Here is a 26291-nt window from a genome sequence, read left to right on the forward strand (position 1 = left end):
CCAGCTAATCCACCACAATCAAGTAGGCTTTATTCCAGGAATGTGCAGTTGGTTAAACATATGCAAATCAATAAATGTGATTCATCACATAAACAGAACTGAAAGCAGAAAGCATATAATCATTTCAATAGATGCAGAAAAGGCTTTTGATAAAATTCAACATCCTTTATGATAAACATCATCAACAAACTGACATTGAAGGAACATACTTCAAAATTATAATACCCATCTATGACAAATGCACAGGCAACATCATACTGAATGGGCAAAAGTTGGAAGCATTCTCCTTGAAAACCAGCACAAGACACGGATGCCCTCTATCACCACTCCTATTCAACATAGAACTAGAATTCCTAGTCAGAACAATCAGGCAAGAGAAAGAAAGAAAAGGCATCTAAATGGGAAAAGAGGAAGCCAGGTTGTCTGTGTTTGCAGACGATATGATTCTATACTTCCCTGGCAAATATTTCCTGAGGAACATACCAAAAGCAATTGTACATAACCAAAAATTGACAAATGGGACTCCATTAAACTAAAGACCTTCTGGACAGCAAAAGAAACTATCAACGGTTAATAGACAAACTACAGAAAGGAAGAAAATATTTGAAAACTATGCACTCAACAAAGTCCAATATGCAGTATCTATAAGTATTATAACAAACAAATTAACAAGCAAAAAACAAACAACTCCATTAAAAGTTGGCAAAGGATATAAATAGACATTTTACAAAAGAAGACGTGTTGCCAACAAGCATATGAAAACATGCTCAACATCAATAATCATTAGAGAATTGCAAATCAAAACCACAAAGAGATATCTTCCCACACCAGTCAAAACAACTATTATTAAAAAGTCTATACATGTGCTGGTGAGATTGTAGAGAAAAGCGAGTACTTACACACTGCTGGTGGGAATGTAAATTAGCTCAGCCATTGTGGAAAGGAGTTTGGTGATTTCTCAAAGAACTTAAAACAGAACTACCATTTGCCCCAGCAATCCCGTTATTATGTATGCACTCAAAAGAATATAACTCATTTGGCCATAAAGTCACCTGCACATGTATGTTCATCGCAGCACTATTCACAATAACAAAGATATTGAATAAACCTAGATACTCATCAATGGTAGACTGCATAAAGAAAATTTAGTACATATATACCATACAATACTACACAACCATAAAAAAGAATGAGATCATATCCTTTGCAGCAACATGGAAGGAGCTGGATGCCATTATCCTAAGTGAACTAACAGAGGAACTGAAAACCAAATATTGCATGTTCTACTTATATGTGGGAGCTAAACATAGAGTACATGTGGACACAAATGAGTGTGGCAGCTAGGAGGGAGGTTGAGGGTCAAATAACTTCCTTTCAGGTACTATGTGTGTTAACTGGGTGATGAAATAACCTGTACATCAAACTCCCATAACACAAAATTTACAGATATAAACAAGCTGCGCATGTACCCCGACCTAAAATAAAAGTTAAAAACATAATGTGGAAGTACCAATATTTCCTTCCATTTCTAACAATTTGAGGATTTCATGCTGAAAATAAACTTCTTAGTTCTTACAGGTTTTTAGTTGGACCCTTTTTTAATTGTTACTACTTTTTCATTATGAAATATCTATCATTGATAATTTTATTTCATTTTACATTGCATTTTATGTTTTATTAAAATAGCTGGACTGAATTTCTTGTTAACATTTGCCCAACTAAAATATTTCTCCGTAATTTTATGTGACTTTATTTTAAACTTATGTAACTACATCTTAAAAATCAGTCTTTGGCAGCTCTATCTTCCAATGGTTCACCTTATCCAAGCTTATATTTACAGTTTTTCCTGCAATCTTATGTTATGTGTGTGAGTTTTCATGTTACATCTCCATTCCCTTGGCTTCTGATTTCGTTTTACTTTGCCTATGCCTCTAGCTGTTCCACCATCATGTTTCAAATTGTTTCCTTGACTCTGAATTTGAATACCACATAATTTAGTGAAGCTCTGATTTCTTTTTTTTATAAACAGAGAAAATCATAACACATCCATTATGACATGTCAAACTTTGTAACCTTTTAAAGTTTTTTTCCTATGGGAATGATTGTGTACTGTGTCTGGGGCCACAGATAGAATTTGAAGGATACCCTGAAGCTTAGCATGTCAAATTTTTGAACAAATCTTTCTTTCTGAGTTACCTGCATCAATCGTCAATGTATTTCATTTCTGCTCTTCATGCCCCTTTCAAAATAACCTCCGTAATATGGAATTTCATTAAAATTGCTTTAAAACGAGTATAATATTCAGTTTTCTCAGCATAGGGCACTTATGGTTCATTGCAGGAGGAAGAGACTGGGTGTTTCTGTGTACCCCAGGGACTTTTGTGTTGTGAATATGAGAATATTCTGCAGATCCTGCTCTAGCTTCAGGCACAGAATGCAGTCACTGAACAATCTTGTAATCTGGGTTTAGGGATAAGACTTCTGCAGTCCTCTGAACATGGAGGACAGAGCTCTGTGTGGCCCAGGCACAGCTGTCTATCCAGACTCCCTCTGCAAGGCTGCACACCTTCTTCATGCGAGCACCTGTAGGAAGTGAACTGTCTTGTCAAATCTCCATATTTTCTGTATGCAGCAACCTGCACAGACTCTCGTGGCAAGTCCTGGTGTGCATTGTATGCAGCTGCCTATGGCCCAAAGGTTCAGGCCAGTCAGTGTTTCTTCAGCAAGGCCCCAGCCTCCCACCTTTGACTGTGTGGTTTGTGTCCTCTGAAGGTCTCTAATTGCATACACAGGCTATGGGTTGCTGATTACTTGCCCTCCTGAGACTTCCATATTGCTTGTCCAGAAAGATGCAGTTTAGAGATTGTTTTGGTCATGGCTTCAGGATTAAGCATCATGGTTAGCTCCTTTTCAATGGGAAATGGGATACTAGTAATTCATGGCATGCAGTGGCATCACAATTCATCAAGATATCACTCATGGTTTATTGTAATAAAATGCCAATGGAGCACTTGCATTGGACACTTAGATGGCTACTGGACCTGACCCTGAGGGCAGTAATAATGGCCGTAAGGACAGTTATGTGTGGTGGATCCTTTTAAGCGTGCATATGTATGTATAGAGGGAGAATGACAAGCTCAGCTCCATTAACTTGCACTTCAGTTCATGACTGGAGAATCAGACAGCTTCCATGTTAGCACCAAAAGTATCTATTTACAATGTTACCTGAAACAAAACATAAAATTTAATTGTGTAAATTGCAAAGATACAACAACAGTTAAATTCAGTCTTGCCACATGTTTTTTGTGTGCAAGTTAAGTGGGAAAGAATGAAAATGCCCCAATTAAAAGACACAGATGAGCAAATTGGTTAAAGAGTCAAGAACCATCAGTGTGCTGTATTCAGGAGACCCATCTCACATGCAAAGACACACATGGGCTCAAAATAAACGGATGGAAGAAAACATAGAGGAGAAAACACAGAGAAGAAAACACAGCTCTGGGACAAGAGAAAATTGCAACATGCTTATGAGACTGTTTGCAAGATATCACCCTAAAGATGGACCATGAGATTAAAGTTCTTAAGGACAGAAGTTAGACCTAAGAGATGGTAAGAAATAAAGCAAAAGTAGAATGGAAAATAATAGTCACTCATGTGGTCAATGATTATTTTATTAGATGATATTAGAAAAATCCTTCTAATCACATATAAATTAAAAAGCACAATAAATGATACTCAGTAGTTGTATATTACATGCCAGTTGGTGAAATCGTATTAGCTAGTAGGTGCAGAAATTGATACTGACTCTCACACCTTGCCAAGGAGAACATAAATTAGTTCAATATTAAATGCACAAATTTACTCAGGTGGTATTTCTATAATTTGTCCTAGGATCACTCACATATGTGCCATCTAAATTACACACAACATCATTCATTTGTAAAAAGTCCAAATATTTATCAACAGAAAATGGTAAAATATGTTTTGTCTATCCTTTTAATGATCTCTATGCAAATGCAAAGAATGTGCACAATCTTTAGATGGTAATTTTAAGTTAATAAAAGCGTCACAGATTATAACAGATGACATATCCACTTTCCACAGAAGCTAGATGAATACTTAGATAAAATGAGCTAAAAACATAGTGATTTATGAATTTTTGAGTCCACTGACAATATACTTTCAAAATCACTTTCTCTTATGAAGAAAAATAAGTCTGTAAAGCCAAGCACTTAAAATGTCAAAATTCAGTACATTATTGGAGCTTAGTAACAAACTGAGAATTCGATCTCTCTTGTAAATTGGAGATGCTCTAATCAGACTTAGCCAAGGGTCAAGAGCCTTTCTAATTTTTCCCTAAATAGCTTCTGTCTTGTGTTTAATAAGAAATTCTTCAAATTCTCAGCTTTGACGTCTTAATAACTTCGGTATTACGGCTAGGCAACTGCATCAGTTTCCTATTGAATACGTTGAATTTTGCATGTCTTTACTAGAGAACTTCTGACAAAATTTTTAATCTAATAAATTTATAATATAGGATTTTGTCTTTTTATCATGATCTCCTTCTCTTTAAGAAATGGGGAATTCAAATATGACTGCAGAAACCAAGTGGAAAATGAGAATATAAGTATACATATGCTTGAAGAGATCAGAGTGAACTAATGACTGATTACCATGCATTTTAATACCAATACAGAGACTCATGAAATAACAATGAAAAGTAAATGAATTTAATATGGCAAATGGTGTCACAAATAAAATCAAATAAATGCTATTACTACAATGAGTCCATTATTCTTAGGAATAGTTTTAGGATAAGTTAAAGCCTCTGGACTAACTTTACCGAAATGCTGCTAGGCAGAAACGTCTAGCTGTATCTTTTGAAAAGTTAATATGCATCTGAAATGTGATTCATAGTACTGTAAATATCTTCAAAATATGTCAATGTAAAAAAACAACAAAATAAGACACAAAAGAAGCATAGATCTTTCTAATTATACAGACTCTTGTGTGTGATAAAGTGCACAGACCACAGCTTACTTAATTTGCATAATGTGAGCACAGCTGGGTAACTTGTTTCACATTCTCTGTGTAGATGGTTTCAATATCCTATAATTTATTTGATGTAAACAAATAATGTTTCTCTCTATTTTGTAATAAATATATATTTAGCTGATGTGACCCCCTACACTATATTATTGTTTTGAGCATGAGATGTTTGATTAAACCAGAGACTGTGGATGAGTTGAGCAGATTAATTCATTCATTGGTACAATTTGTTACAGTTGCCATTCTTTAAAACATGGGCTTCTTTATTTAGGACTTGCTTTCCTTCATTCCTCCTGTGATGGCATGAATGTCTGTGAAATATCATTGCCATTAGGGCAGCATCTACTCTACTGTGTTTCAATCTTTTTATCGTGGCATTATTTAAATTACAACAAAGGACCGGGAGCGGTGGCTCACGCCTGTAATCCCAGCACTTTGGGAGGCCGAGGTGGGTGGATTGCGAGGTCAGGAGATCGAGACCATGGTGAAACCCCGTCTCTACTAAAAAAATACAAAAAATTAGCTGGGCATGGTAGTGGGCGCCTGTCGTCCCAGCTACTCCAGAGGCTGAGGCAGGAGAATGGTGTGAACCCGGGAGGCAGAGCTTGCAATGAGCCAAGATCGCGCCATTGCACTCCAGCCTGGGCGACAGAGCGAGACCCCACCTCAAAAAAAAAAAAAAAAATTACAACAAAGACTGGCTCTGTCCAGTGTCATCATAGAGCATTTGGGACAGGATTTTCCCACCTAGTAGCTAGCTGTGCCTCTCGTTTCGTCCAGAGACTTTAACTTTTCTATAGTCCCAGGCAGCTATTCCCAAAACCGCAGGTAATTCATTTTGGTCTTTATAGAATTCCCATTCCAACAAATAATATTTTACTTTGTACCCTGGAGAACAAAGAAAAGTTCTGTAATAGCATGTTCTCACAAAAAGCCAGACAGAAAATAAGGTTGCAGACAAAATGCAGTGTACTCTACCACATGGAAAAGGTAACTCATCACCATGAAAAAGTAAATACATAAATTTAAATGAACATAAATCTGGTGATACTTATACCAATCATAGGGAATCTGGCTCTTGGTTAATTTAAATAAATAGTACCTGTACAAGAGAAAGGTTTAAGTATTAAAGCTACCAAATAATACTTCTCTCTCTCTCTCTCTCTCTCTCGCTCTCACTCTCTTTCTCCTCCTCTGTTTCCCTCCCTTCCTCTCTCTCTCTCTCTTGCTCTCACTCTCTTTCTCCTCCTCTGTTTCCCTCCCTTCCTCTCTCTCTCCCACTTCACATAGGTCCACTCTGTTGGTGACAATTTATGGATAATATTTCCAAAATTCCAATTAAAAATACTATTATGGATTTCTAAGGTTTTGTAATAGTTTACTTGGTAGTGAAGCGTATGATATTATGGTCTAAAATATTCTTGCTCATTCCTATGCAACCTCCCCCTCAACACCCAAAATGGGAGAATTATGCTCTCCCATTGCTAGAAGGCTAGGCCTTGATCTTTTTGGTCAATATGAGTAAATGGAAGTAACATGTGCTTTTCCAAGTAGAAAGTTTAAGGTTCATTATGTGGTTCACAGTCAGGAAGGTTTTCTCTTTGCCATCCATGGTGCTAAGTCCCACAGAGTGGCTGTGTCCTGGATTAAAGAGGACTCAGAGCAGAACTATCAATAAGCCATAATGAAGTGTGAGTGATAAACACACCTTTGTTATTGCAAGGTATTGTGATACGTAGGTATTTTATAACTTAAAACAGTTTAACACAACATAATCCAAGTTAACTGTAACAGGGATACAAAGCCATTCTAAAACTACTATTTTCAGAGAAGCAATATGACTAATAATTTCTAATGTTTCTATCTTATACCCAAGAATCCTCTGCAAAAGTTATATTAAACCTGCACGTCATTTTATATACACTCAGTATATATTAATGGGTGATCATTTCTATCAACATCCAAAACGAGAAAATTTATGAGTATAGATTTTCTTCTGACCATTAAAATTTTAAACAAGAAGAAATTAACTTTAAATGACAGACGGTAGAAACAATTAGAAAGCATATCTTTATGTTTAAGAAACTATGGATACAACTGTGATCTGATTCTCATCTCCACTCTGTCATTTTTGTCATGATGAATATTTTAACCATATGTCAATAAGAGAATGAAAAAGAGCAATAGCAATTTTTATATAAAATATTTATTTTGGAACTGTATGTAATATTTTATCACCACATGAACAAAATATTATTTTGAAAAGTGTGCTACCAATTCTTTTCTTCTTTAAACATATTAATTCCGTCTATACACTTATGTTAATCTACAGTCAAAATATATGTACCAACCCCTTATAAATAACAGCTAAAACATATTTAATCCATACTATACAATAAATTTTATTCCCTTTCCCCAGCCTTCAAACAACACTGGCAGAGTGAAGAAAGGGCTTGCCTCCATAAGTCCTGGCTAGAGCAAGTCAGCAAAAGAAAAAACAGACATCTAAGTAATACGAATAAAAATAAGTAAAATTATATTACTAGATGACGTAATGTTAAATTTGGACAATTCTAAAGATTTCACCAAAAAACTGTTAGAATTAATAAATAAATTCAATATATTTCAGGATACAAAGCCAAGTTATAAAAATCAGTTGAATTTGTGTACACTAACAACGAACTACCTGCAAAGGAAATTAAGAAAACAATCTCATTGATATATTCATAATAAAGAATATAACTTAGAAATAAATTTAACCAAGGAAGTGAAAGAGTTGTATACTGGAAACTAGTAAACATTGATGAAAAAAAGACTAGAATAAGTGGAAAGACATCCAATGTTCATGAACTAGAATGAATATGGATAATACGTCTATACTCTACAAAGCAATCTATAAATTAAAGGGAATCCCTATCAAAATCTTAATGAAATTTTCTACAAAAATAGAAAAACAAATTCTGAAATTTGTAGGGAAACACAAAAGAACCAGAATAGCTAAAGCAATTTTGAGCAAGAATATCAAAGCCAGAGGAATCACATTGATTTCAAAATATATTACAAAGCTATTGTAATCAAAACATTATGATATGGATATAGAAACAGACATATAGACCAATAGAATGCCCAGAAAAACAAATCCACACATAAACATTGTCCACTAATCTTCAACAAGGGTATCAAGAATACACAATGGGGAAAGAATAGTCTCTTCATTAAATGGTGTTGGGAAAACTGAATATCCACATATACACATGCAAAACAATAAAATTGGACTCTTATTTTATACCATAGACAAACATCAGCTTACATGGATTAACAATTAAAACAAACAACTTGAAACCATAAAGTCCGTAGAAGAAAACCTAAAGAAAATTGACATTGGTCTTGGCAATGATTTCTTGGATATGATACCACAAGCACAGACAGCAAAAACAAAAATTAACAACATCAAACTGAAAGGCTTCTGCACAGCAAAGGAAACAATAAACAAAATGAAAAGCAGCCTACGGTATGGAAGAAAATATTTCAAAACCATATGTCAGATAAGCAATTAATATCCAACATACATAAGGAATTCCTACAAGTCGACATCAATATAATACATAATATAATTAAAAATGGATTATCCAGAGCTCACACTCTCCACATTGAACCAGGAGAACTGGGGAGGCACACATCCACCTTCCTTAGCATTCTAAGACAATTCCCAGAAAGTTCATTCCATTCTTACCTCATGGAAATGAGAATTTAGAGGGGAAAAGAATGGCTAGACCACTTGAGGTGAGATAAAAAACAAAGTGGAGAGGCTGAGCCCACAGAGATACATGCACAGATGTTAGTGAAATCTCAGTGTATCTGCCACCAGTGGTGTTTGATCAGAGAGGTACTAGCAAGCAGTATAGTCCACCTGCAAATATGAGCTGGTTGCCACTAGAAGAGGTGGGAAATTCTGCCTGGCTCAAACCCCTAGATAGCAAGCCTCCAGGCCCAGCCTCAGACCATACCCTGGGGCTTGCCCAAGGAGGGAGAAGAATTTGCTAATAAATTCAGAAAGAAAAGAGACACTGTTTTAGCCACACCAGTACCACCAGCTCCACTCAAACATGGATGAAACTGGAGGTCATTATGTGAAGTGAAATAAGACAAGCACAAAAAGACAAATATCACATTTTTTCTCTTGTAAATGGAAGCTTAAAAAAGATGGATTTCATGAAGATAGACAGTAGATTGGTGGCTACCAGAGGCCGGTAAATGTAGGGCAGGGGGAGTGTAAAGAGACATTGATTAATGGGTACTAATATACAGTTAGAAGAAATGAGACCTAATGCTTCATAGATCAGTATGGTGCCTATGGTTAACATTAATCTATGTACACTTCAAAATAGGTGAAGGATAATAGTTGGAATCTTACTAGCATAAAGAAAAGACAAATATTTAAGGTGATGGAATCCCCATTACCTTCATAACAGCCTCAAGTTTGACTGCTCACCACTCAGAGGCCAGGACATGAGAAACAGGGTTTGGTGAAAGGAAAGCAGCTTTATTTTTCAAAGGCAAGCAGTTGAGGAGAATGGCCAAACTCCAGTCTCTAAAAACCCATCTCCACTCTTTGGGTTGGGGGAGGGGGTTTAAGAAGGAAAACTTGGTATGAGAAACATGCAGGAATGTTGCAGGGCGCATGGTCTGTGTGTCTTATTCTGATGGTTATCTTGAATAATCACCCATCCAGAGGTTTGGTTAGTGTCATCTTGACTTTTTGGCCTACTGGTGGTGGATTAATTGTTTGTGACACCCTCTAAGAAGGAGGATTTCACAGATAGGTCTGTATGCCTTGTTTGTTTCAAAATTAGCCCCTAGAATTTCTAAACAAGCACATAATTAGATAAGCAAGTGCAGTGCAAAGGAGGGCCTGTGGGAAAGGGAGAAAAATAAAGAGTTTTAAAATGTGTATCAAGGCTATTTTATGAGTTTAGAGGGAAAAAAGGTTTAAAAATGCATTTTGAAGCAAAGCTGTTCAGTTACAACTGCCTAATGTCAAATTTCGTTCCATTTCTATGGTAAGTCAGCAATGCAATAAATCTGGCTACTTTCTGTTGAAGAGGGGCACAGTTAGGGGACACTGAAATGGAATCTGCCCATTTGGAGTTAGAGATATTCTCGAATTCCTACACTTGCAGTAGGAATTTGCTGGAACTTTATGTTTGGGGACCTAGGAATTTCTGAGAAAGTCAGTCCTATATCCCCATGCAGAGCATACAACAGCAATACATTCGTGAGGTTTATGGTGAGATGGGTTACGGTCATGAGAGGGAAATGGGTGAAATGCCCCATACCAGGTATAGAAATGACTCCAAGTACTTAGGTTGGTGGCTTGAATGTGTCATGGCAAGACTGTGGTGGAAGAAAGGGGCAATTCCCCACAGACCCAACAGTCTGTTCTGTTTTGGAGGGAAGCCATCATTTCTGCCCATTCAGTGAAAAGGTTAGTTTTAGCAGAGATAAAGAGTGTATTCATGACTACAAAACTTATTGAAAACTTTTCCATGTTAAGAAATGGCATTATTTCTCCATAGTAAGAAAAGGTATTACTTCTCTGCATGATTTTTTAAAAGAACAACTCTAGGTCTTTCCTTGGTTCTCGTGGCAAGTGTTTAGACAGCTAGAGACAGGATTCCTGGATGCACTCCAGTTGACTTTCCCAGTCCTTGAAGTCCATCAGCTTCCTGGATGCCACTTTGCTTACACCATCAGAGTGTTACAGGCAGCTTATGCCGCCAAGGGGAGAAAAGGAAAAATCCTTGAGAAAAAGATGGTCTTATGGTTTTGCTAGCTGCTGGGATTTTTTTTTTTTTTTTTAAGACAGAGTCTTGCTCTGTCACCCAGGCTGGGAGTGCAATGGCGTGATCTCATCTCATTGCAACCTCCACATCCCGGGTTCAGATGATTCTTCTGCCTCAGCCTCCTGAGTAGCTGGGATTACAGGCACATGCCACTATGCTTGGCTAATTTTTATATTTTTAATAGACATGGGGTTTCACCATTTCGGCCAGGCTGGTCTCAAACTCCTGACCTCGTGTTCCATCCGCCTCGGCCTCCCAAAGTGCTGGGATTACAGGCGTGAGCCACTGTGCCCAGCTGAGATCCCTCTTAATTTGTTCTGTAGAAGATGAGAAAATAATTATATTTCCTCACCCATAATAGATACTTTTTTCCAATGTTTATGGAATTAATTTAATGAGTAGATAAAATTATTTCAAATTAGAAGGAATATGTATGAAAAAGGTACTTGAATGGGTCATGATAGATATTCTACTTTCTTTAAAGTTTTATTTAATTTTTCATTGGTCCATAATCTAGATATTAGAGTGTGATGTCTCAATACATTTATACATGTATCATAATGTAAAATAATGTACATTTGTAATGATCAAATCTGGGTAATTAGCAAATCTATTGCCTCAAATATTTATAATTTCTTTATGGTGGGAACATTTAAAATCTTGTTTTCTAGCTATTTTGAAATGTACACTACATTATTGTTAACTATAATCACCCTACTGTGCAATAGAACACTAGACCTTTTTCCTCCTACCTAACTGTAATTTTGTACCCATTGACCAACTTATCACCACCCCCTCTTCCCTCCCCAACCTCTGGTAACCACTATTCTACTCTCCACTTCTATGAGATAAACATCTTTAGATTCCACATGAGTGAGATCATGTGCTATTTTTTTTTCTGTGTCTGATTTATTTCACTTAGCATAATGTCCCCCAGGTTCATCCTGGCTGTCATAAATGACAGAATTTCCATTCTTTTCTATAGCTGAATAGTATTCCATTTTGTATATATATCACCCTTTCTCTATCCATTCACCCACTCGTGGACACTTAAGTTGATTACATATCTTCAGGTCTTCTGTTCAAGTCTTTCATCCCTTATGAGTTGAATTTTGTATATAGTGAGAGATGAGAGTCCAGTTTCATTCCCCTGCATGTAGACTTCCCACCTATGCCATTTGCCTTATGTCTAATAAAGGAATAGGAGCCCTCGAGGAAAACTGGGTTGAACACACCATTCCTCTGGGCCAGTGGGTCATCACCTACCTGCAGAGGGACTCCAAGTCAACTAGAATGCTCCCCAGGACCAGTGACAAGATCTACACCATTTATTGAAGAAACTGTCCTTTGATGTCACTTATATGTGGAATCTAATAAAGTAGAACTCATAAAAGTAGAGAGTACAATGATGGCTACCAGAGGATGGAAGAGTGGGAAGGGAGGAACTCTGTGAGTGCTGGAAGTTGCAGGGAGCATTGCAGGGAGCTGTAGCATGTGGGAGTGGAGAGAGGAAGTCAGGCTGCTGTGAGGACAAAAGTCTATATAAGCATGCCTGGTAATATTTCTAAAGTTATTTTAGAAGACAGGGACCAACCAAAAATTAGCTGAGATTTTCTTTCTTGTTCTAAATGCACATTCAGTCTCGTGAGTGTCATATGAATACATTTCTATTCCTTTCCTTAAACATATCCCGATTATTCCTGGTCTTTTGGTGGTCTCTAATGATCCTGTAGGATCTACCCCTTTACTTTATTTCTATCCTTATTTTCTATGTTTCTCCAAATTTCTCACCACCACCAGGGGCCACAGATCTTCTTGTTGCTGCCTAAACATGGCAAGTGAGTGGCAGGCTCAGAGCCTTTACCTTTCCTGTTCCCTCTGCTTAAAATACCGCAAGACACGTGCAAATGAATGTTTATTGCAGCATGATTCACAGTAGCAAAGACATGGAATCAACCTAAATGCCTATCAATGACAGAAGGGAAAAAGAAAATGTGGTATGTATACACCATGAAATACTCTGCAGCCAGATGAAGAAGGAAAGCATGTCTTTTGAGGGAACATGAATGGAGCTGAGGCTATGATCCTTAGCAAACTAATGCAGGAACAGAAAACCAAATACCTCGTGTTCTTACTTATAAGTAGGAGCTAAGTGATGAGAACACATGGACACTTTGAGGGCAACAACAGATGCTGAGGTCTACATGGGGGTGGAGGGTGGGAGAAGGGAGAGGACCAGAAAAGATAACTATTGGGTGCTGGGCTCAATACCTCGGTGATGAAATAATCTCTACGAAAAACCCCCATGACATGAGTTTACCTATGTAAAAACCTTCACATGTACTCCCGAACCTAAAAGGAAGTTAAATAAAAAATCTCTGCCTAGATGTTCAGTGTCTAACTCCTTGTTTCTTTCATGTGTATGATAGCATTTCACCTTCTAAATCAAGTTCATCTAACCAGCCAGTACAGAATAGATTCCCCCATGATTTTCTATTCCCTCACCCTGCCTTTATTTTTATTCACTATAGTTATTGATAACTGATTTTATCTTATGTGTTTATTAGTTTACTGCTTTTCGTTATCCTAGAATATAAGCTGGACAAAGGTGGAGTCTTTGATTGACCATAATAAGCATATAATAATGGCTGTCACATAGCCAATATTGAATAGATATTTTTGAATGCATGAATAAAAGAAAGAAGCATTTAACATTTGAAGTTATGCTCTACTTGAAAACAATATTGTTAGAAGTCCACTGCATATCACATCCCAAATAAATTACTATTGTATTAAAAGTTAAACATACCAAAAAACATCCTCAATCTCATTTACTGAAAAATGTAGAGATAAATGATCCCAAAATATGTGAGGACTTTCTAGTCCCAAAAGCACTAAACTGAATCATTAGCACTAATGTATTAAACAAAATGTTTTAAATAGTCTGATGGCACACAATTTCTCAAAACCAAAACTGGAAAAAAAAAAAACTGTAGTGTACACTATGTGCAAATGATAACTAATCTTAACATATGGCCAAGATAGCTGACTAGAAACAGCTGTGGGCAGAATCTCCCGCATAGAGTGAAATGGTGAGTGAATCCTGCACTGGCAACCGAGGTATCCAGGTTCTGTCATTGGGCCTGACTAGGGAGTTGTGATTCATGGAGAGTGAGGAAAACTATGGTGGTGTGACAGCCCACCTGGGAAACACACGGGACAAGGGGAGATCCCACCCCTAACCAAGGGAGGCGGTGAGTGATCATGCTACCTTGCCTGGGAAACCAGCTTTTTCCATGGATTTGTGCAACCCATGGTTCAGGAGATCCCTCTCATGAGCCCAGGCCACCAGGGCCTTAGATCCCAAGACACCTCAAGACACGTGCACATGAATGTTCATTGCAGCATGATTCACAATACCAAAGACATGGAATCAACCTAAATGCCCATCAATGACAGATTGGAGGAAAGGAATGAATATTATGATTATGTAAAAAGAGTGAGCTTTTGATTGATTGGTGTACCTGAAAGAGACAGAATGAAACCAAGTTGGAAAACATACTTCAGGATATCATCCAGGAGAACTTCCCCAACCTAACAAGACAGGCCAACATTCAAATTCAGGAAATTCAGAGAACCCCAGTAAGATACTCCATGAGAAGATCAACCCCAGGAACATAATCATCAGATTCTTTAAGGTTGAAATGAAGGAGAAAATGTTAACGGCAGCCAGAGAGAAAGTCCAGGTCACCTATAAAAGGAAGCCCATCAGACCAACAGCAGACCTCTCAGTGGAAACCCTACAACCCAGAAGAGATTGGGGATCAGTATTCAACATTCTTAAAGGAAAGAATTTCCAACCTGGAATTTTATGTCTGGCCAAACTAAGCTTCATAAGTGAAGGAGAAGTAAAATCCTTTTCAGACAAGCAAATGCTGAGGGAATTTGTCACCACTAGGCCTGCCTTGCAAGAGCTCCTGAAGAAAGCACTAAATATGGAAAGGAAAAATCATTAGTAGCCACTGCAATAACACACTGAAGTAGAAAGACCAATGGCACTATGAAGCAACTACATCAACAAGCCTGCAAAATGACCAGCTAACATCATGATGACAGGATCAAATTCACACAATATTAACCCTAAATGTAAATGGACTGAATGTCCCAATTAAAAGACACAGAATGGCAAGCTGAATGGAGTCAAGACCCATTGGTGTGCTGTATTCAAGAGACCCATCTTATGTGCGAAGACACACATAGCTCAAAATAAAGGGATGGAGGAAAATTTGCTAAGCAAGTTAAAGCAGAAAAAGCAGGGGTTGCGATCTTAGTTTCTGACAAAACAGATTTTAAACCAAAAATATCAGAAAGGACAAAGAAGGGCCTTACATAATGGTAAACGGATTAATTCAACAAGAAGAGCTAAATATCCTAAATACATATGCACCCAATACAGAAGCACCCAGATTCATAAAACAAGTTCTTGGAGACCTACAAAGAGACTTAGACTCTGACACAATAATAGTGGGAGACTTTAACACCCCACTGTCAATATTAGACAGATCACGAAGACAGAAAATTTTAAAGGACATTCTGGACTTGAACTCAGCCCTTGATCAAGTAGATCTGATACATATTTACAGGACTCTCCACCCCAAAACAACAGAATATACATTATTCTCGATGCCACATGGAACTTACTCTAAAATTGATTATGTAATTGGAATTAAAACACTCCTCAACAAATGCAAAAGTACTGAAAAAATAACAAATAGTCTTTCAGATCACAGTGTAATCAAATTAGACCTAAAGATTAAGAAACTTACTCAAAACCACACAACTACATGGAACTTGAACAACCTGTTCCTGAATGATTCCTGGGTAAATAATAAAATTAAGGCAGAAATCAGGAAGTTCTTTGAAACCAGTGAGAACAAAGAGACAATGTACCAGAATCTCTGGGACACAGCTGAAGCAGTGTTAAGAAATAAATTTTATGGCACTAAATGCCCACATCAAAAAGCTGGAAAGATCTCAGATCAACCCCTTAACATCACAATTGAAGAACTAGGGAACCAAGGGCAAACAAGCAAAAATCTTCCAGAAGACAAGAAATAACCAAGATCAGGGTGGAACTGAAGGAGATAGAGACATGAAAAACCTTCAACAATTCAATGAATCCAGAGGATTGTTTTTTGAAAAACTTAATAAAATAGAGAGACCACTAGCTAGACTAATAAAGACGAAAAGAGAGAAGAATCAAATAGACACAATAAAAAAAGATAAGGGGATATTACCACTGACCACACAGAAATAAACACAATCATCAGAGAATACTATAAACACCTCTATGCAAATAAACTAGGATATCTAGAAAAAAATGTATAAATTCCTAGACATAAACACCCTTCCAGGACTAAACCAGGAAGAACTTGAATCCCTGAATAGATCAATAACAAGTTCTGAAATTGAGGGAGTAACAGCCTACCAACCAAAAAAAGTCCAGGATCGGATGGATTTACAGCTGAATTCTACCAGATGCACAAAGAGCAGCTGGCACCGTTTATTCTGAGACTGTTCCAAACAATTGGAAAGGAGACACTTCTCCCTAACTCATTTTATGAGGCCAGCATCATCCTGATACCAAAACCTGGCAGAGATACAAGAACAGCAACAAAATCCTCAGGCCAATATCCCTGATGAATATCAATGCAAAAATCCTCAATATAATATTGACAAACTGAATTTAGCAACACAGTAAAAAGCTTATCAACCACAATCAAGTCGGGTTCATCCCTGGGATGCAAGGCTGATTCAACATAGGCAAATCAATAAATATAGTTCATCACATAAACAATACTAAGGACAAAAACTACATAATTATTTCAATAGATGCAGAAAAAAAACCTTTAATAAAATTCCACATCCTTTCATGTTAAAAACTCTCAGTGAACTAGGTATTGATGGAACATATTTCAATAAGAGCCATTTGTGACAAATCCACAGCCAATATCATACCAAATGGACAAAAGCTGGAAGCATTCCCCTTGAAAACCAGCACAAGAAAAAGATGCCCTCTCTCACCACTCCTATTCAACGTAGTATAAGAAGTTCTGGCCAGGGCAATCAGGCAAGAGATAGAAATAAAGGGTATTCAAACAGGAAGAGAGGAAGTCAAATTTTCTCTGTTGCAGATGGCATAATCCTATATCTAGAAAACCCCATCATCGTATCTCAAAAGCTCCTTAAGCTGATAAGCAACTTCAGCAAAGTCTCAGGATACAAAATCAATGTGCAAAAATCACAAGCATTCCTGTACACCAACAATAGATAAGAAGAGAGCCCCTGTAGTCCCAGCTACTTTGGAGGCTGAGACAGGGAGAATGGCATGAACCCAGGAGGCGGAGCTTGCAGTGAGCCAAGATTGCGCCACTACACTCCAACCTGGGCGACAGAGCGAGACTGTCTCAAAAAAAAAGAGAGAGAGAGCCAAATCATGAATGAATGCCCATTCACAATTGCTACAAAGAGAATAAACTACCTAGGAATACAGCTAAGAAGGGATGTGAAGGACCTCTTCAAGAAGAAGTACAAACTACTGCTAAAGGAAATAAGAGAGGACACAAACAAATGGAAAAACATTTTATGCTCATGGATAGGAAGAACCAATTTCGTGAAAATGGTCATACTGCCCAAAGTAATTTATAAGTTCAATGCTATTCCCATTAAACTGCCATTGACGTTCTTCATAGAATTACAAAAAACTATTTTAAAATTCATATGGAACCAGAAAAAGGGCCCATGTAGCCAAGATAATCCTAAGCAAAAAGAACAAAGCGGGAGACATCACACTACCTGACTTGAAACTATATGACATGGCTACAGTAACCAAAACAGCATGGTACTGGTACAAAAACAGTCACAGAGACCAATGGAACAGAATAGAGATCTTAGAAATAAGACCACACATCTACAACCATCTGATCTTCAACAAACCCAGCAAAAACAAGCAATGGAAAAAGGATTTCCTATTTTATAAATGGTGCTGGGAAAACTGGCTAGTCATATGCAGAAAATTGAAACTGGACACCTTCCTTACATCTTATGCAAAAATTAACTCAGATGGATTAAAGACTTAAATGTAAAACCCAAAACTATAAACACCTTAAAAGAAAATCTAGGCAATATAATTCAGGACATAGGCACAGGCAAAGATTTTATGACAAAAACAGCAAAAGCAATTGCAACAAAACCAAAAATTGACAATGGGATCTAATTAAACTAAAGAGCTTCTGCACAGCAAAAGAAACTATCGTCATTGTGAACAGACAACCTACAGAATGGGAGAAAATTTTTGCAATCTATTCATCTGACAAATGTCTAATATCCAGAATCTAGAAGGAACTTAAACAAATTTACAAGAAAAAAGCAAACGACCCCATTAAAAAGTGGGCAAAGGACATGAAAAGACAGTTTTCAAAATAAGACATTTATGTGGCCAACAAACACGAAAAAAAGCTCAACATTGCTGATCGTTAGAGAAATGTAAATCAAAACCACAATGAGATACTATCTCATGCCAGTCAGAATGGTGACTATTAAAAAGAAACAACAGGTGCTGGTGAGGCTGTGGAGAAATAGGAACACCTTTACACTCTTGGTGGGAATGTAAATTAGTTCAACCATTGTGGAGAACAATGTGGTGATTTCTGAAAGACCTAGAACCAGAAGTACCATTTGACCCACCAATCCTATTACTGGGTAGATACCCAAAGGAATATAAATCACTCTATTATAAAGATACATGCATGTGTATGTTCATTCCAGCACTACTCACAATAGCAAATACATGGAATCAACACAGATGTTCATGAATGATAGACTGGATAAAGAAAACACAGTATATATACAACATGGATTACTATGCAGCCATAAAATGAAATGAGATCATGTCCTTTGCAGAGACATGGATGGAGCCGGAAGCCATTATCCTCAGCAAACTGTCGCAGGAACAGAAAACCAAACACCGTATATTCTCACTTATAAGTGGGAGCTGAACAATGAGGACACATGCACACAGGGAGGGGAACAACACACACTGGGGCACCTCAGGTGGTTGGGGGGAGCAAGAGCATCAGGATAAATAGCTAAGACATGAGGGACTTGATACCCAGGTGATGGGTTGATAGGTGCAGCAAACCACCATGGCACACTTTCACCTATGCCACAAACCTGCACGTCCTGCACATATATCCTAGAACTTAAAATTTAATAAAATAAAAAATTATTAATATACACACATGAAATATAAATATATATGCACATACACATGTGGAAATAGAAAAATGTGCACAGGATTTAACAGATATTTCAGAAAGCAACAGTTAAATAGATAAACACATCAAAAGTCATATGAACATTAGTAATTAAAAAGGCAAATTAAACAATGATGTACCTATCAAACTAAGATGGAAAAGTGCATAGAATTCAGTCCTGGTACATGTAAAGTTTAAGCTGTGATGCTCTAACACAAGTTGAAAACATTTTTGGACAGGGAATTTAGTTGTTGGATATTAAGAAACTTGAAAATCTTTGTATCTTCTTGCAAATCACTTTAGGAAAAAACACACTTGGAGAACGCTATCTGGGAAAGGTGGCGGGGGAGAGTATGGAAATGTTGGTCAAAGAGTTAAAAGTTGCAGTTGTGTGGGATAAATAAGTCTAGAGATCTAATGTATAGCATGATGACTATAGCTAATAATACTGTATTGTATACTGGGAAGTACCCAAGAGAGTAAGTTTCAGGTGCTCGTCGCACAGGTAGACACACACACACACACACACACACACACACACACACACACACAAAGTAAAGATGGACATGTTTATTTTCTTGACTGTGGTAATAATTTCACTATGTATATAAAAATATGTCGTATACTTTAAATATATAATAAACAGAGAGAATCCTTTGTAAATAAGCTATTTAAAATGTCAATTTATCGCTTAGAAATTTGAACACAACCTAAATATTCACTATTTGGATTTTCATTGTGGGATAATTGATAGGATATCAATGTCTAGTCACATGTATACATTTAACCCATTTTAAATAGAATAGATTTAATGGACAAAAGTGGTTTCAGGGTGGCACAAAGGGCTGGAGGGAAGGCTGATGCAGCAAGGAGCCAAGTGTTATCACCCAAGGACCAGGAGTTGTCACCAGTGGCGCCTCATATGTTCCTCAGTGCTGAGACTGCACGCCCAGGGCTGCTTGTGTGACCTTCCCATGCTGATATGTGGCAACTCAGATGCTTGCATCCCCACAAATGCGGCTGAAACTGACTATAAGCCCACAACTCCTGCAGGACCCCTGCTGCCTGCAGTTGCTGCTGCTGCTGCCACAGATCATTACCAGAAGCAGGAAATAAGACACAGTCTCCTTCTTTCTCCTGCTCTCCAGTGTCCCCCCAGGGCCTGCCCTGTCATAGCCTTACAGGAAACCAGGTAGCACAGGAGTCAGGACAAGCTCTTTGCAGGCTGAAGCCCTAGAAGTCAGCAGAGGCACCAGCCCTAAAGCGTGGGCCCAACAAACAGAAGACAGACACCATCTGGACAAAGGTTTTCATGAAAAGACCTCCATGACATGGTAACATGATCAACATCATTCTAGAACACACACACAGAAAACGGTTCAGAAATACTTGCCTGCAAGACAGAAGAGGGTGGAGTTGCTTCCACCTAGTTCCCTATTTTATTCCAACTGTCTGCTACGTGGCGTTACACTTCATAAATATTCATAGTTTGAAGTCAAGACGTGAATTTTAAAGTTTTGTTTCTATCTGAACTATTACATTATGGTTGATTTTTAAATTTTATTTGTACTAGACTGTGATTTTAGATTTTTTAGTCATGTCAATATTTAAAATAAAAACAAACTTTAAAATTAAATGCATCACTAAAGTAACATAGCTTGCAGGTGAATAACAGAAGAAAGAACATAAGCTACTGAAGAGTGATAGCAATGAAGATGTGAAAAAGACAACTCAATTTTGGTATGGAGTTCCTTACTGATGAGCGATACTCTCTTTGACACATCAATTGAACTCTGAGTTTCAAAGCATATATTTGTGAAAGATTGGAACACGAATAGCAATATTTTACAAAAATTTCTTAAAGTTTAAAGGAGGAGACACATACACATGAAAAAATTGTGTAAAACACAAAAGGCCATATATAACTAACTCATATATCATAGGTAAAAATTCATTAGTAATGGCTAACTTTGAGATTATTGTTAATATTTGCTGAGATTTTCAGTTTAACAATAAAATAAGGTTAAATAACAACAACAAAACAGCCGGGCACAGTGGTGTGTCTGTAGTACCAGCTATTCAGGAGAATGACGTGGAGGGGGTTCACTGTAGGCCAGGAGTTCGAGGTCTTCGTGCACTGTGATCACACCTGTAAAAATCTACTGCACTACAGCCTGGGCAACACAGTAAGATTCAAAACCCCAGAGAGGACTTACAGAAAGCTTTTATCTACGCCCCTAATGGACACAGTGAAACCAGCAATGATGTCACTTTTCTATTTTTCTTTGCACACTTAAGCCAGCCACACACCATGAGCCCATCTAAATGAGGGTCAAGACATCATCTGATGGTGAGTTCCACCAGACAGGTAGACAGTATTGCAGGAGCAAAAGCTGGTCCTGGTTCTTGGCTTGTTCTGCTTTTGAAACATTTCTATTACTTCTTGACTGTATTTCCTGATTTTCCTCTATCATCTATTTTTATGGAGAAAAGTCAATCTGTTTTCTTTTTCTTTTGAGTCTCATTTTATGTAACACTTATTTACTGCAACATATTAGTAAATGGGTTTTTGATTTCCAAGTATTTATGGACAAAATCATATATATTCTTCCTCTGTTATTGAATATGTTTGTTTTAGTGAGAAGAAAATTTTGCAGAGGAAAAATAACTAATTTTTCTTTGAATGGAACTTATGTCTCAGAGTTAGAAAACGCTAGCAACAAATGTTTCAGTCATATTTATGTTTCCCTGGTGAAACCAATAGTGAGTTATCTAAAACCCAAGTTTTAGTCTGTGGAAGCAGGACTGTGTCCCCAAGAGAAGTGAGGTAAGTGACATGCTCTGGGTCCCGCACCTGCACTGATGTGCTTACTCCATCAGGTTAGCTGTGTGATGTTAGATAGATACCCCAAACCTTGAACTTTTAAATCTGTAAATGGTGAAATTAGGTTATATACCTTATAGGTTCTTGAGGAAACTTAAATGTGGTAAACTGGCATTTAGGACAATTCCTAGGATACTGTAAGCTTCACATAAATGCTCAATATTGCTCTACCACCACTATTAATTATTCCCCGGGTTACACATGCATTGTGCTGTTCGGAAACTCAAGCAATGTGATCAAGAAAAATAAAGAAAAAGTCCAGTTGTGCTGCGTGCTGCAGTCACAGTTCTCCCTCATCGGTCTGGTGTCCCAGGTCAGCTGTTCAGCGTGGCTTAATGACAGGGACTCCCATTTACAAAAGTGCAGCAGAGATTTGCCCAGCAGCCACCTCCCCCCCACACTGCGTTCTTGCTCTCCCTCCGTTCACTTAGCAAACAGCTGCCAGTCTCCATGTGTGCCAGTCCCTGCACTGGTCCTTACTTCACTCTGACCACAAATACAGACTAGGTCAGCAGGTGCACAGTTTATTGGACTGTTTATAAATTTTGCACAGGTCTTAACTTGCATTTGCCAGTGAGGGTGGGATTATAAAGGAATGTTCTAATTTTAAATGCAATATGTCCCAGGTTTCACAAGTATTTAAATTAAGACACAAAATTCGTTTGCAGTGTTGTCTACTGCATCAGCACCCCAAAACTTGAAAATAGTAATAAGTTTAATTAGAATTATTAGAAGAATTTAAAATGTATTTGAAACTTGGAAATTCTTCCTCAAATATGACTGCATGATAACCATTGCTAAAGTCTTCCCAGAAAAAGGAGCCTATATTTTCTTTCTATTGATAAATACTAAAATTTAACATCATGTCAGAAATTGAAAAGTTGCAAAGTTTTAATCTTTTTAAGAGAATATGTAGGAGTTATCAATGATTCTCTTCAGAAAGGTTAAATGTATTTTGCTTCTATTAGCCTTGTTAATGTAGTTCATAGCTATTCTAATCTGAAGTTATACTTTAAATGATGTTTATATGATTTTTTTTCCTGAATAGACTGACTGTGACCTCCTCAAGCTTAATCAAATATAATTCATCTTTGATTCCTGCACTAACAGAGTCAGGCTGTGAGTAGCAAGATAGAGGAAGGAATTGAATTGAACTGAGAGACATCTTAGTGTTTTATTTTCTTCTCTGCCTCTCAGTTTCCATGAAAAAATTCACCGTAGCAGGCAATAAAGCAGATGTTTGCAAAAACACCAAAAGCCTTGCCTGGTAAATGGCAGGGAATTTCTAAAACCTAGTTATGCCCCACTGAGATTTAATGCAAATGACAGGAGCTTTAAGGAGTTAAGCTTGGAGAAGCATGTGCTAGTCACAAAGAAGGTGGATTCTTCATAAATCTCTGCTTAACAAGGCTGAAAATAAGAAACATATCTTATATTAATATATCTATTTCTATTTGTAAATATGCATATACAATGTATTCTTACATTTGTAAATCTGCACATATATATACATATGTAAATGCATATCTATAAATTTATATAACATAAGTGTAAACTGTATACATACAAGTTGTCTGGGACTACAGAAATTATCAAATCCAAATTCTTACATGTCTGAATAAATGATAAAATCAGCAAACTGAAGTAATGAAGCTCATATCATAAGATTATAGTAATAGAGCCTGCAGAATAATTTGTATAGATATTAACTCTTTGACAGTGTGTGTATTTATTCATTTGTAACTGGTAATACTCTAAGCACTTTCATTACTTTTCTGCATTTAATCTTCATCAACCATGAGGTCAAACCTTTTCTTACCATCTATTTTTATGTGCAGTGAACAGAGGAATAGCAGGTAGAGGGGAAGCTGGGTCCACCCCGCAGTCCAGCCACAGACCCTGGGCTCCTCACCCCATGCGTCTCTGGTTTCTGAGGGGTCTGTTTTGTGGGACGACCCTGGCTTGCTCACGGGGATGTGTGGGGTTTTGCTCCATGAAACCATAGATCCTCACAGCATTGTCCAATACTGTGGGTAGAAGGGTGCAAATGTTTGGTATGGATTTTCCACAAACGATATTTTAGTCACGTTCGAAATGATTCCTATATGGAATACACTTCTGGGAGTTTTTAAGATTCCAGATGGATCCTTAAACCAGAGAATGTAATTCACATTAGATTTCTCTAAACAACCCTAAAAACAGGGGGACCAACTTCTCCTTTGTTTTCAATAATTCACTATTCGTGTCTGCATAAGGCAGTGACACTGCCAATTTCCAGGACTTGTTTATAACAGATGCTCTCGTCAGGAAATTTCATGACTCAGAACTGTGGCAACTTCAGTACAAATCACCCTTTTGATCCACAGTTGTGAATTCTTAGTTCCTGGTAAATTTGTTGAATTGCAGATAATTTATAACCCCCAAATCTACAGGCCCATAGGCCTTTCTTTGGTTAGAACACACACACACACACACACACACACACACACACACACACACACACACACACACACAAAATGTGTTTCAGAGGCTCAAATTACTTTAACCCCAAGCTTTCCTTGGTGGCCTAGGTGAAACCTCATGGCCAACACCACCGGGATGGCCAACCACACTGGAGGGTCGGATTTCATCCTGATGGGACTCTTCAGACAATCCAAACATCCAGCTCTACTTTGTGTGGTCATTTTTGTGGTTTTCCTGATGGCGTTGTCTGGAAATGCTTTCCTGATCCTTCTGATACACTGTGACGCCCACCTCCACACCCCCATGTACTTGTTCATCAGTCAGTTGTCTCTCATGGACATGGTGTACATTTCTGTCACTGTGCCCAAGACGCTCCTGGACCAGGTCATGGGTGTGAATAAGATCTCAGCCCCTGAGTGTGGGATGCAGATGTTCCTCTATGTGACACTAGTAGGTTCGGAATTTTTCCTTCTAGCCGCCATGGCCTATGACCGCTACGTGGCCATCTGCCATCCTCTCCGTTACCCTGTCCTCATGAACCGTAGGGTGTGTCTCTTCCTGGCATCAGGCTGCTGGTTCCTGGGCTCAGTGGATGGCTTCACATTCACTGCCATCACCATGACCTTGCGCTTCTGTGGATCCCGGGAGATTCATCATTTCTTCTGTGAAGTTCTTGCTGTATTGAAACTCTCCTGCTCAGACACCTCACTCTTTGAGATTTTCATGTACTTATGCTGTGTCCTCATGCTCCTCATCCCTGTGGTGATCATTTCAAGCTCCTATTTACTCATCCTCCTCACCATCCACAGGATGAACTCAGCAGAGGGCCGGAAAAAGGCCTTTGCCACCTGCTCCTCCCACCTGACTGTGGTCATCCTCTTCTATGGGGCTGCCGTCTACACCTACATGCTCCCCAGCTCCTACCACACCCCTGGGAAGGACATGATGGTATCTGTCTTCTATACCATCCTCACTCCAGTGCTGAACCCTTTAATCTATAGTCTTAGGAATAAGGATGTCATGGGGGCTCTGAAGAAAACGTTAACAGTGGGACCTGCCTTTCAAAAAGCTATGGAGTAGACCATTTTGAGAGTAATTTACTTTTCCTTCTCTCTGCACTTCACATATGAGAATGTTATACCAGTGTTATTTCCCAGACTCCAAGACTGCCATGGTGTTTGATCTCATTTTCACACCTCTTTTAGAAATCGGTTTCCTGTACTAGAAACCTTTTCAATTTACACTCCGTCTCACTTCAAAATGCATTGTTCAGTCATATTATATTGATGTTACAGTTACTGAAGTTCATAACTACTTTCTAATTCTATAGATTTTCATATTCTGGAAATACATAATGATACTACTTAGAGGATAAAGGTTATAAGGCATAAAATTGAGAGGGAGAAATGAGGAAGAAAAAGGGTTCATAGTTATGTAGATGTTCTTTGTACTAATTTTATTTATGCTAATTTTCTGTAAAATTGAAATTAATTTTAAATAAATAATTAAAATATGTCCCCTCCCTCCCACCTTTTTTGAGCAGTACACATGATATAATATCTTAGAAAACTTGCTGATTGCAATGTAGTTATTCACTGCTGAGACAATCCAGCCATTTGTCCACCCTTATTGGAGGCTGTCTTCGCCCACATGGTTGGTTCTTGAAAGATTAAGGTCTGTTATTGAGGATTAACAGTCTTCATCAAGTGGTAGGTTTTGAATCCCGAATTCCATAAG

General features: G+C 37.8%; 1 protein-coding gene across 1 annotated transcript; it reads left to right on the plus strand.

The window, feature by feature from the left end:
* Positions 1-24661: 24661 nt before the first annotated feature.
* LOC116457877 (olfactory receptor 2T4) lies at positions 24662-25951 on the plus strand. The gene has a single exon (XM_032137370.2). It carries the CDS (start codon positions 24672-24674, stop codon positions 25632-25634), a length of 963 nt encoding a protein of 320 aa, XP_031993261.1. The 5' UTR covers positions 24662-24671; the 3' UTR covers positions 25635-25951.
* The last annotated feature ends 340 nt before the right edge of the window (positions 25952-26291 follow it).

Source organism: Hylobates moloch, unplaced genomic scaffold (genome assembly GCF_009828535.3).
Source record: "Hylobates moloch isolate HMO894 unplaced genomic scaffold, HMol_V3 SCAFFOLD_18, whole genome shotgun sequence".
In the NCBI taxonomy this organism is placed as follows: Eukaryota; Metazoa; Chordata; class Mammalia; order Primates; family Hylobatidae; genus Hylobates; species Hylobates moloch.

What these genes read in the sequence shown, in the direction of transcription:
- LOC116457877 (XM_032137370.2), top strand. Translation starts at nt 24,672, where the DNA reads ATGGCCAACACCACCGGGATGGCCAACCACACTGGAGGGTCGGATTTC.